Source organism: Kogia breviceps, chromosome 17 (assembly GCF_026419965.1).
Source record: "Kogia breviceps isolate mKogBre1 chromosome 17, mKogBre1 haplotype 1, whole genome shotgun sequence".
Taxonomy (NCBI): Eukaryota; Metazoa; Chordata; class Mammalia; order Artiodactyla; family Physeteridae; genus Kogia; species Kogia breviceps.
Window position 1 is genome coordinate 49,119,771 of NC_081326.1, and position 12,400 is coordinate 49,132,170.

The following is a 12,400-nucleotide window of genomic DNA, read 5'->3' on the forward strand; positions in this document are numbered from 1 at the left end:
TTTATGCTGTAAATAAGACAAAGGTTCCTAATTGCCTTATTTTAAAAATCTGTATACAACTTTCAATAACTGTTTTACTAATAATAATGATACTTCAGTTCTTAACTATTTAGGATTTTTTTTTTCCTTAAAGAAAAATTTTATTAAGTGTGATATAAAGATAATTATTCTAGGAAATTTAACAAAATGATAATTTACTTGGAGTTAAAGTTCCTATGGTACAGTAATTTTTTATTAGGTTAGACTTTTAGGGAAATATTTACCTTTTTAGAAATGTGATCTTCATTATATTCCCAGCAGTGCTAACGATAATGAAAATGGCAGATAGAATATAGAAAAAACAAGTTCATATTAATTTTCCAGAATAACCTCACATTAGATTATTTGCACTGATTTATGGTTAAGTTTCTATGTTCTTGAAATGACCCTCAAATTTCCTTGCAGTCAGCTTTTCATATTTCTGGTTACTATGGGAAGCTGAAGTGAGACATGTACTTTAGTCTGTGATGTGCTGCTTCTTTGATTGAATGTAAATGTTGTTAGATAATTTTAACATGTTAAAAATCTGTTATTTTATCTGAGCTTAATTTTGTGTTATTTTGTGTTTTTCTAATATGTTATTGTAACTGTATTAAGAAGAAAATAGCAAGTTGAATTTATAAATTTGTGTCATCATGAAGTCTTACAATCTTGGTTTGAGTCTTGATTATTTTTCATAAATTCTAAAAATTGAACAAATTATCAAAACCTTGAGTTATACTTTATTTTCATATACTATATAACTGACAATTTGAGATTTTAAGTATTTTTAAAAGGTTTGAAACCAGATAATTTAGGGTAGAATTGTATTTACTACTATCAAAAGAATCTCCTCTTAAACATATTATAAACTTGAGTGTGCTTGTACATTTTTTGCATGATTGAGCAATTGAGAATATAAATTCAGACAGTAAAATATTGAGTAATGTAGTTTGATGTATTCATTAAGACATAAGACTGTAGGCATGAGGCATAAGATGTTATCTACATATGTAATCCTGTGGTTTTGAAGAATTACAAAAGTTTAGTTGGTTTTGAATTCAGGAGTTTACCAATTTTTTTCTTGTAATTCAATAAAACTTGTGTTATCGGTAGCAAATTTAAATTAAGAACCATTATTTTGGGCAAAGGTTAATTGAAACTTGGCCATTTGTATCCTTGGGTTCTGCATCAGTGGATTCAACCAACCATGGATGGAAATATTTGGGGAAAAAAAATTCCAGAAAGTTCCAAAAAGCAAAACTTGAATTTCCCTTACTGGCCACTATTTATATACATTGTATTAGGTATTATAAGTAATCTAGAGAGGATTTAATGTATATGGAGGATGTGTGTAGGTTATATGCAAATATCTATGCCATTTTATATAAGGGACTTAAGCACCCATGGATTTTGATATCTGTGGGGATCCTGGAACAAATCCCCTGGGATACTGAAGAATTACTATATATTTTTTCTTATGTTATAAATGACCTTTGGGAAATAACCAGTTACTGATAAGAAAAGTTATAAAACATCCTCTAGGAGATCTTTGTTTTCATTTTTTATCCCTTTGTTTATTCCTGATGCCATATCCTAAAGAAAGAAACAGATGTGTTTCTAAAACTAAGATATTTACTGTCTTCTGTTCTTATTATAATTTGTAAAATCTTCATATAATATCTTTATATAAGGTACATAACATGATTTTTGTATTTGGGAAAAATATATTTTTCTGTATTTCTTTTGAAATCTTTTAATATCACAGTGTACTTTCAACATTTACTTATTCTAAAATATTTATGGTTTAGCTTAAATGTATTTCCAGACCACCTAAATATAGTATAAATTAGTCATTGTACCTTAGGTAGCTTTAAAGTTAAAATCATACATATATATTATGTATGTGTTTATATATGCACATATGCACATACATGCACAGTTTTCAACTATAAAATTACTTTCAGTAGGATCAAGTAGACCTTGAAAATGCTATACATAACCATTTTCTTCCTAGTTAATTTAATATCCCTGTACCATTCTACTGAAAGCCTTGTTCAAGGTCACTAATGATTTTTTGTTTGTTTGTTTGTTTTTTTGCGGTACGCAGGCCTCTCACTGTTGTGGCCTCTCTCGTTGCGGAGCACAGGCTCCGGACGCGCAGGCTCAGTGGCCATGGCTCACGGGCACAGCCGCTCCGCGGCATGTGGGATCTTCCCGGACCGGGGCACGAACCCGTGTCCCCTGCATCGGCAGGCGGACTCTCAACCACCGCGCCACCAGGGAAGCCCTTTTCGTGGTTTTTTTTTGTGGTTTTTTTTTGCGCGCGATTTTCTAATTACCAAACCTGATGGCTTTTTCTTTGTTGTTGCATACTACTCACTGTTCCTTCTTTCTGGTTTTACTTTCCTTCTCAATGTATCATTCAGTGAGCATCTGTGAATGGATAATCAGGCAGTGTCTGAAAAGTCTTCATTGCACCCTCATTCCTGGTAGTTGAGCTGCCTATAGATTACTGGGTTAACAGTTATTTTCCGTCAGCACTTTGAATGTAGTTATCTATTATCTTATGCCCTTCTGTTACCTTTTAATTTTTATTCATTTCTAGGCAGTCTTCTGTTTTTAGATTGTTTTCTGAAGTTTCCTTCTTGTCCTTACAGTTCTATAGTGCCACTGTGATAAGTGTAGATTCAGACAAATTTTTACCTTACTTATTATGTTTCTTCACTCTAAGGAATCATGCCATTCATAAATTCTGGAAAATTATCAGCCATTATTTATTTGATTATATACTCTCCTTTCTTAATTTATTCTTGAAACTAATTGTACTACATTTTGCTATCATTATGCTTCATTGCCCTGTTCTTGCTAACATTTTGACTGTATCTTACACCTCTTTCACTGGTTATTCTGCTCTTGTTGATTCCAAATGTGAGTGGTTCCTTGTATCTTTTCACTTTCCCATTTACATTCTGCAACTTGGAGAGCTTAAGAACTTTACTATATGAAGTAAGACCCAAACTTTTTTCTATTTCTACCTTTCTAGATGCTTATATTTCCTACCACCACCTCATATTTAACAAATTATAGCAAACCTTTTACCAATTTCTTCTTCATCCTTGCCCAATGCTTTATTTTCTTTTTTCCATTTTCCTTCAATCTTTTGTTCATCCAGATTGGAATTTTTGGATTTAGCATCAGATGATCATTAATGTTTGCACCTCTGACATAATACAGCTACTGCTATGTTACAACCTCATTCAATCCATTCCTGTTTTCTCTTGAGTCTTATCTGAAAATCTTATACCTTTATCTCTTTCTTTACATTTGTATGACCTTAAAGATGATCTGCTGCTGTAGTATTACATTGGTTTTTCTGCATCCATTCTCTTGCCTCATTAATCATAGACCTGTAGCCACTAATCTAAGATGCCACTCATTCATGTAACTTCCTTGCTTCGTATTGGTGTTTTTATTACTTTCATTACCACAACTGATAGGATCATTGTGAAGATGAAATGTGTGTTAATTAATATGAACTTTGTAAATTTCCAGATGTTTCTGCAAAGTAAAATTGGTTTATAGAGAGCTTTTACATACATTATCTCAATAAGGTAGGTGACATACCATCTCATTTCATAGATGAGAAAGTTTGCATGGAAGAGAGCAGAGATAGATTATTAGTCTGTGTCTTTGGCATCAATTCGGTTTTACAAAACCATTAAAGAAAAAATAGATATTTATTGTTTGGTTGTTTTTTTTTTACCCCCACATACATATCTACCTTTCCTGATTTTCGAGGTCTTTTATAGTCTAATTCAAAATGCCCTTTCAATCTCATCCTTTTTTAAGATTTGGCTCTACTTACCTTCCTAAAATCCTAAATTCATGAGTGTACCCTGGATGGTTTAGGAGGTAGAGATAGTATCCCACAAATGTGTTTTGTTCTTTTCTGTCTCCTGATATGTCAGTTCTGTTCTCTTCACTTTGAATGTTCTTCCCTTCTTTCTACTTCTCAAATTCCTACCCCTTCTTCAAGATAGCTTTAAAACTTTTCCATAAAGTCTTTCTTGGACAATTTGGAGCAAATATGTTGCTCTGTCTGCTCAGAGCTTCTGTTGCATTTGTTGTTTCACTTAAATTGCTCTTTATCTTTTATATAACCTTTTTTGTCTTTCTTATTTTCTAACTAGACTGTAAATCCCTTATGCACTAAAACCACTTCGTTGGACTTAATCATTCTCTACAGAGATGCTTTATGTATAGAGAACTCTAAAGGAATACATTGACTAATCAAATGACTTTTTCTTTCAGGATAATTGACAATTAAATCCCATGATTTAAGATTTCTGTAAATATGATCATTAAAATATACTGATTTAGGGCTTCCCTGGTGGCGCAGTGGTTGAGAGTCTGCCTGCTGATGCAGGGGACACGGGTTCGTGCCCCGGTCCAGGAAGATCCCACATGCCTCAGAGCGGCTGGGTCCGTGAGCCATGGCTGCTGAGCCTGCGTGTCCGGAGCCTGTGCTCCGCAATGGGAGAGACCACAACAGTGAGAGGTCCACATACCACACACACACAAAAATTATATATATATATACTGATTCAAAAACATATTCCTCAGCTTTGGTTCAAATATATTTTCTAATTTATCTATTTAAATGGCAGATTATGTAAAGATCATTAGAAACAGCAGGCATACTTTGCTAAAGTAAAATTAGTTTCTAGAAGTTACATATGTTTTACAAACTATATTGTTTTAAAATCTTTGTAAAATAAAAATCACTTGTTTGTGTTTTGAAAATTATATTTCGTAGTTTGAAATTGCTTGAAGTAGAGGCCTACATGTAATTGTGATGTATTATGATAAAGCATATACTCTGTATCATAATAGGTTGAGATCAATTGCTAACAAACACAAAATTTGTCAAGTTATCCTATCTCTGAAGATGGAAATACAACTTATTAGTCAAATGTAAAATTGGTCCATAGACATATTAATGATCATTAAACCTCATCGTTTAGTTTTTCTGTTTTAACAGATTAATTTTTTTTTCTCTTAAACAGGTTGAATCAAGGGATTCTTTGAATAGTATAGCCCTGAAATTTGATACAACGCCCAACGAACTTGTTCAGTTAAATAAGTTATTCTCCCGAGCAGTTGTTACTGGACAGGTATCTTTTTTTTTAATGCATTGATGGTTAGAAGCATCAGTTGTAAGACAGAAAGTATCCATTGCAATATAGTTAATTTAAGAAGAGTAATTTTATGCATACTTTGAACAAATCACATTAGTTCTAGAAGAGAAAATTAAATGTCACTTATATCCATGTGAATTTTTCTTAATACATATTGAAAATAACTGTTGTCTTTTCAAATATAGTTTTAAAGAGCTTTAAAAATATTCAAAGCAGTACATGTACCTGATAAAAAATTCAAACTTTTTTAAAGGTAGTTTATCTCAGACTTACAGTTTCCTTTTCCAGAAGCAACCACAGTTACCAATATGTATACCCTTCCAAAAATATTCTAGCCTTTCTTTCTTCTTTAAAAAAAAAATAACTTTGATTCTGGAAAAATGTTCTATTTAAGCATAACTCAATCTCAGACTTTTTCATGTATGTAAAGTATTGCACTCTATTAATATATAGGCATGCCTTGGAAATATTGTGGATTTGGTTCCAGAGCACTGCAGTAAAGCAGATATCACAATAAAGCGAGTCATAGAATTATTTGGTTTCCTAGTGTGTATAAAAGTTATATTTACACTACACTGCAGTCGGCTAAGTGTGTAATAGCAGTATGTCTAAAAAAAGTACATACCTTAATTTAAACCTTAATTTAAAAGTACTTTATTGCTAAAAAATGGTAACCATCATCTGAGCTTTCAGAGAGTCATAATCTTTTTGCAGCAGTCACTGATCACAGATCACCATAACAAATATAATAATAATGAAAAGTTTGAGATATTGGAAGAATCACCAAAATGTAACCCAGAGACAGGAAGTGAGCAAATGCAGTCGAGAAATGGCACTGATAGACGTGCTTGACACAGGGTTGCCACTCAGTTTGTAAAAAAAGCAATATCTGCGAAGTCCAATAAGTTAACACAGTAAAACGAGGTGTGCCTGTATTATGGTTTAACCAAGCACAGTAAGCTTTAGACTTTCTACTTTTTTGCTATTGTAAACATTGCTCTAGGAAACACTCTTGTTTGTTTCTCTTTTTCTTTATATGCACGTATATCTATAAAGTCAAGTCCTAGAAGTAAAATGGCTCAGTTAAGGGATATGTACATTTTAAATTTTGCTGGCTGTTGGCAAATTGTCCTTTAAGAGGAACACCCATAATTTATAAGAATTATTTTTTTTCCCTTCACTGTTGCCCACAGTTTGTGTTCTCAAACTTATCTAAATGAAATATCTTTTTAAAAATTTTGTTACAGTTATTTCGGTAATAAACATTCTTTTAATCTAAAGGTTTTAATTTTTAAAATTTATTTCTGAAGGTCATTGTTAATGGTGCTCGCTTAGAGAATACCATCTGATTATTAATATTTTAGTTTGAGTAAATCTTTATGTGAATATTCTCTTCCAGGTTTTATATGTTCCTGATCCTGAATATGTCTCCAGTGTTGAGAGCTCCCCGTCTCTAAGCCCCATAAGTCCTCTGTCACCAACATCATCCGAGGCTGAACTTGATAAGACCACTGTAAGTTTCCCTTCTTTTCAAAGCTATCACGAAATGTCACTGTATTTGTATATATCATCATTTTTTTAATCCTACTTTGCCTATGGCTTGAAAGAAATTTTACCTTTTTACCTTTAAATTTGTGAATCCTGGTTTTTAGAGTGAAACATTCTTATTTAATCAGACAGCTTAAATTGATTACTGTTGGTGGTAGTAATAATCCAAAGATATTCATCAGCCCTTTTATATAAATATCATATAATAATTCAACTAAGAAAGGAATTTTACTTAACAAACATGAGTGTATCATGATAGGAAGTCCATGTCCAATTTGATTTTTATTTGAGTTTCTGTGAATGTTTATATAATACTTAAAGCTCTTGAGTTCATTTTTGGCACACTTTAAAAAAATTATTTATGGGGACTTCCCTGGCAGTCCAGTGGTTAAGACTTCGCACTTCCACTGCTGGGGGTGCGAGTTCGATCCCTGGTCAGGGAACTAAGATCCCACATGCTGCACAGCACTGCCAAAGGAAAAAAAAATTATTATCTTAGTTGTTCTTCAGAATATTAATTCGGAGTAACTAATAGTATATTAATTTATCTAGCATTTTAAAGGAATAGATGTTCTATATGTTACATTTTACAAATGAACTCCAAGGAAAAAAACTTTATTTAATAATTTTGATTAAAATCCCTCTGACAGGAATTATGTTTTTTGTGCCTTTCCTGTGTAAATTAATGCTAATCATAATTTCCCATTTTCATAATGACCTAATGATTATGTTTACATGTAAAAGGTTATTTCTCCATTAACTGGCTAGACTCCTGTAGGAGATTCTTCTGTGTTGCTATGCTGATTTTAGGAGACATACTTTTCTCTGCCCCAATTTGCACTCAAAGTTTAGTATACCAAATGGAATACTGGTAACAAAACACAAATTATTAATGTTAATTTGCCTATAAATTATTAGGAATTATTAGTTTCTAAGCTCTAGTATTAGACTAGTTCCACTTCTCTCATGGAGTAAAGAACATGATATTATTAATAACTATTTGTCTCCTTGCCTAGGGACTTTTTTTCTGTGTGTTTGTGGTGAGAGAGAGAGAGGGAGGGAGGGAGAAATGGGTTCTTTTTCAAATGTTTTATTTGTTGGCTATCTTATAAAAATGACAACTACTTTAGAATACAGCTACATGAAAGGAATATATTACATTTATTCTCATCATTGAGGAAAATGGAAGTCAGTTTCTAATGATACTGGACCAAATGATTACTGAACCTTTTTGAACATGGCCATGCCATTTTCCCATGGGACTTAACAAAGAGATATATTCATAAGGGGCAATGACAAAGGAGAGCAGTGTAGCCTTTGGTTAATTTAGCTTGTGTTCCATACCCTAAAGCAAAATTGTGAAAAGCTAGACTACTTACCTGAATTAGGATTCCAACGCAGATAGTCTGAGTCCAGAGCCCATGTTTTTTTACTAGCACTTTATAGCTGGAAATTGATAGCTCAGAAACTACTATTGATCAGTAAATAATTGTACCCAACCCCAAAAGATAAGTAATATTCATTCATTGTGAGTGTAGTAAAACCTGTCACTTTTGCACTATCATCATTTTGTAAAATTTTTTTAATCTAACATTCTTTTGTAAATATAAAAACCTTTTTTGTTTGTTTACCTCCTTTGATTTCTCCTCTCTGCATCTTAAATTTATTTATTATGCTAATGCCCTTTTAGGCTACAGCTACTAGTGTGATATATTTAGGATGGAATTCAGAGGAAAAAATATTTAGAATAAATAATGGAAAAGTGAAATGGTTTTAAATAGTTTTTAATTTCTGCTTATGTTACTATACTCCACTGAAAGATGGGCTAGCAGATAGTTGTATTCTCTTTAATGTAAAACACTCTTTAGTATACTCTAATAAATCTAAAAGATAATAAGAAAAGTAGAGTACTTATAGTGTGGTAAGAAGATATAATTTTGAAATTATATTTCATGGTAGTAAGAAAATATAATTTTGAAAAAAATACTACTAAGAGATTCTATGGAAGGTCTTACAGGAGAAAATATATAAAGCATTAATAGAGTTTAGGCACATTAAAAGCTTTTTTTTTAAGCATAGGCAATTATTCTGCTACACTTACTATTAACATTTAAAAAGTACTTACTATGCATTTATTAATGAGGAAACTAAGGCATAGAGAGAATGAGTAATTTACACAAGGTCACATACTTCATGAGTGGTAGAGCTGAGATTTAAACCCTGACAGTCTACATCCAGGTTTTGTGTTATATTCTTAACCACTTTTTGAACTAATTGATGAAAGGGTAAGGATTAGCAGCACAGATTCTCTGTGACTGAGGCATACAATCTAAAATTAAAATATATGTGTCCCAAATTGTAGAAACTGGAAAGTTTGTAGTAAAGAGCTATGTGGAAGTAATGTAGCAAATTTTTGCTTACCAAAGCAAAAATAAAAGTAAAGCAGATCATCGGAAGTATTGCTTAAAATGATTAAAAGGTGAACAAAAGCATTGCTTTTTTTTCTCAATATTTAATATTCTCTGGACTTTTTAATATGTTGTTCTTCTGTTTATATAACTTAAAAAATTATTATTTGCCTGTATTAATTTCCTAGGATTGCTGTAACAAAGGATTACAAAAAATGGGTGGTTTAAATCAGAAACTTACCTCACAGTTCTGGAGGCTAGATGTCTGGAATCAAGATGTTGGAAAGCACCTTGTGGGGGAGGATCCTTCCTTGCTTCTTCTAGCATCTGGTGTTGGCCCACAATCCGTCATTCCTTGTCTTGTTGGACAGATTACTCCAGTTTCTGCCTTTGTAGTCACATGGCTGTCTTCTTCTTGTGTGTTTGTGTCTTCACATAGTGGTCTCCTCTTCAGATAAGGAAACCAATTAAATTGGATTAAGGGTCCACTCTACTCCTCCTGTGTGACTCAGCTTAACTCACTTCATCTGTGAAAAGCTGATTTCCAAATAAGATCGCATTCTGAGGTGTAGGGGGTTAGGACTTCAGCATATCTTCTTGGGTGACACAGTGAAGTCATAACACTGCCTTTTATAAAATTTCAAGAGAACCACATTGTTTAGTCAGGGAACTTCAGAAGATTTTCTAATTCTAGTCAAATAAGATTTTTCTTAAAAAGACATTCAGTGACTATTCTCTTTACATATAGGTGAGAAAATATATAAAAGAGTGATGTTAATTTCTTACAGGGTTTTGGGGATCTTGAGAATACTTGTGAAATCTAATAAAATAAACCTCTCTATTTTAATCATACTAATCACATAATTCATTGACATCCTGAACTTACATACCTGAAAACAGACATTAAAGTAATAGCACACCACACATGCAAGAAGTTAAAAATATTTTAGTTAGAAATATCAATATAGTTTGAAGAGATTAAATATAGCATGTGCTTCAAAAATTGTTCTCACATATGCCATCCTTAAACTAGTCACAAACATGCCTCTCCCCTTTCCCTTCTTCCTTACTTCCACCTCCTTCCTCTCTCTCTCTGTGTATAATATTATATATTTAAACTTAAAATAAATTTAAAATCACTAAAATATATAGTATATAAAATATATTTTATCTGATATATAATATATAAATTATAATTTTAAATTTCATGCTTTTAAACCTAAATTTTCATATGTAAGTATATATACTTTATTATATAATAAACATAAGCTTATATATTACATATTATATTAAAATAAAGTTAAACAGCTATAAATGCTGTATGTATAAATAACACATGAATTATATGTTACCTATATATTTTATAATATAATTTATCTTTGGTGCTTTTAAACTTAAATACCAGCAGTTTATTAGGGAATTATAATTTTTTAATATGTACTTTTTAAATGATGGTGCTATAATTATACCTTAGTCTTACATTCTTAGGACAAAATTTTACATTTGAAATATGTGAAAACATAGAACTTCATAGTAGGACTTTGTATTTATATAGATTTTAGGAAAGCATTTCTTTATATAGAAGAAATCTCTATATTTGTAACATCACAGATAAATAGTTAAATTACTGGGTGAGAGTTTTCTTCTAGATTCTGAAAGCAAGCATTGTTCTCATAATTAGAATTTAAAAATTGATCCTTCTTTGCTTTTTAACCTGGTTTCTAAAAAGCTCAGCACCAGATCCCACACTCCAAGTACAACACTTAAAATTGCATTTTATTTTTTCTTCATTCTGATATTTTTATTTTTTCTTCATTCTGATATTTTTATTTTTTATTTGTATTGTATTTTATTCTGTATGTTTGTTTTAAGAGCCTCAAATTCTTAAGAAGTGGAGTTTAAATAAATCTTGAGAGTGATAGTTAAACATAACAATTTATAGGAAGTAAATGGTACCCATCATATTTATTGGATTGAGTGAAGAAACATAATATACATTACTTTAAAAATAAACATTTTATTTTAGATTATATATTATATATGTTGTATGAAATAAATATAAATGTTGGTATTTCTGTGCCTGTATGGTTTTTCCTCCTCAAATTTTGTATGCCTTACCTACATGTTACCAGAGAACATTTCCACATATTTTCAATCACTAAAGAACAAAAACTCCATAAAGCCAAGGCAACATGGGAAAAGGAGAGTTTGGGATTGCTAATTAGCTTATGGTAATGATTTATATAATACTCTACAAATTATATTATATAATATTTAATCATATTGTACAAAAAAGATGACCATAAGTCAACCTTTTTGGGTCACTTGTCATAGCATTGCTTTCCTTTTGCACATCTGAACAATTGAGGTGACAATTGAGGCTTGGTAAATAAATGTTTATAATCCTATATTTTTAAGGACCTTTCCATCCCTAGTGGCTAAAACAAAATTGCACAAAGAAGCTTCAGAAAGCACTCAAATAAGCGTATTCAAATCACCTTATTAAGAAACAATCTATAAATTCACAGAGATACAGAGATACTGATACTTTGGATCATGTACATGTATATAAGTTAAAATGAGGTCTGATTATGATTTCTCTGAATAACTTTGATCTCTTTTAAAGAAATACTCTTTTGTGTGCTATACTTTGAGCATTCGTTAAGCTAATCTCATGTATTCTTTTTAATAGGATTACTTTGACAAGTTGGGATTGCTATTGATAACTGAGTTGTAGATTTTGAGACTTTGAGGGAACCTCAGGTCATGTTGTTCTATGAGGTATATGTTTAAGGAAAATATTTGACAATGTACCTTGATACAGTTTCTGTGAATAATATGGTTATTTAGTAGATACTGTTGTCACCTGATTTGGGAGTAACTGAACAGTCATAGACAAAATTTGTGTATTGCTTTGTGCCAGCTTGCAGGGGGCCCTCTGATGGCTCTGTATTGGCTTTTTTCCCCCCTCTGCACGCAATCTTTTAGAAGAATGTTTGAAATGGAAAGCATATAGTAGTACAATTAAGCTCACTAGTTCCATGTGTTGGCAACATGGGTTTTCATCTCAGCTTCATCTTACTCATTGGGCAAGTTACTGAATTTGGGCAAGCATACGTTTCCTTAAAAATTAAGGTAATAGTGTATACCTTATGAGTGATTTGAAAATGAAATGGTCTTTATAATATACTTAAATATAAAGGTATTCATAGGGCTTCCCTGGTG

The 12,400-nt window shown here is 31.7% G+C and overlaps 1 protein-coding gene across 8 annotated transcripts in view; it reads left to right on the forward strand.

Moving 5' to 3' along the window:
* The window catches only part of OXR1 (oxidation resistance 1), a 502,318-nt gene that overhangs the window by 422,790 nt on the left and 67,128 nt on the right, over positions 1-12,400 (forward strand). For all 8 annotated transcript variants that reach the window (XM_067017533.1, XM_059043607.2, XM_067017535.1 and 5 more), the window contains 2 exons: positions 5,088-5,195; positions 6,619-6,732. In XM_067017533.1, the coding sequence (XP_066873634.1) occupies positions 5,088-5,195; positions 6,619-6,732 (222 nt within the window). The remainder of the gene's footprint in view (positions 1-5,087; positions 5,196-6,618; positions 6,733-12,400) is intronic.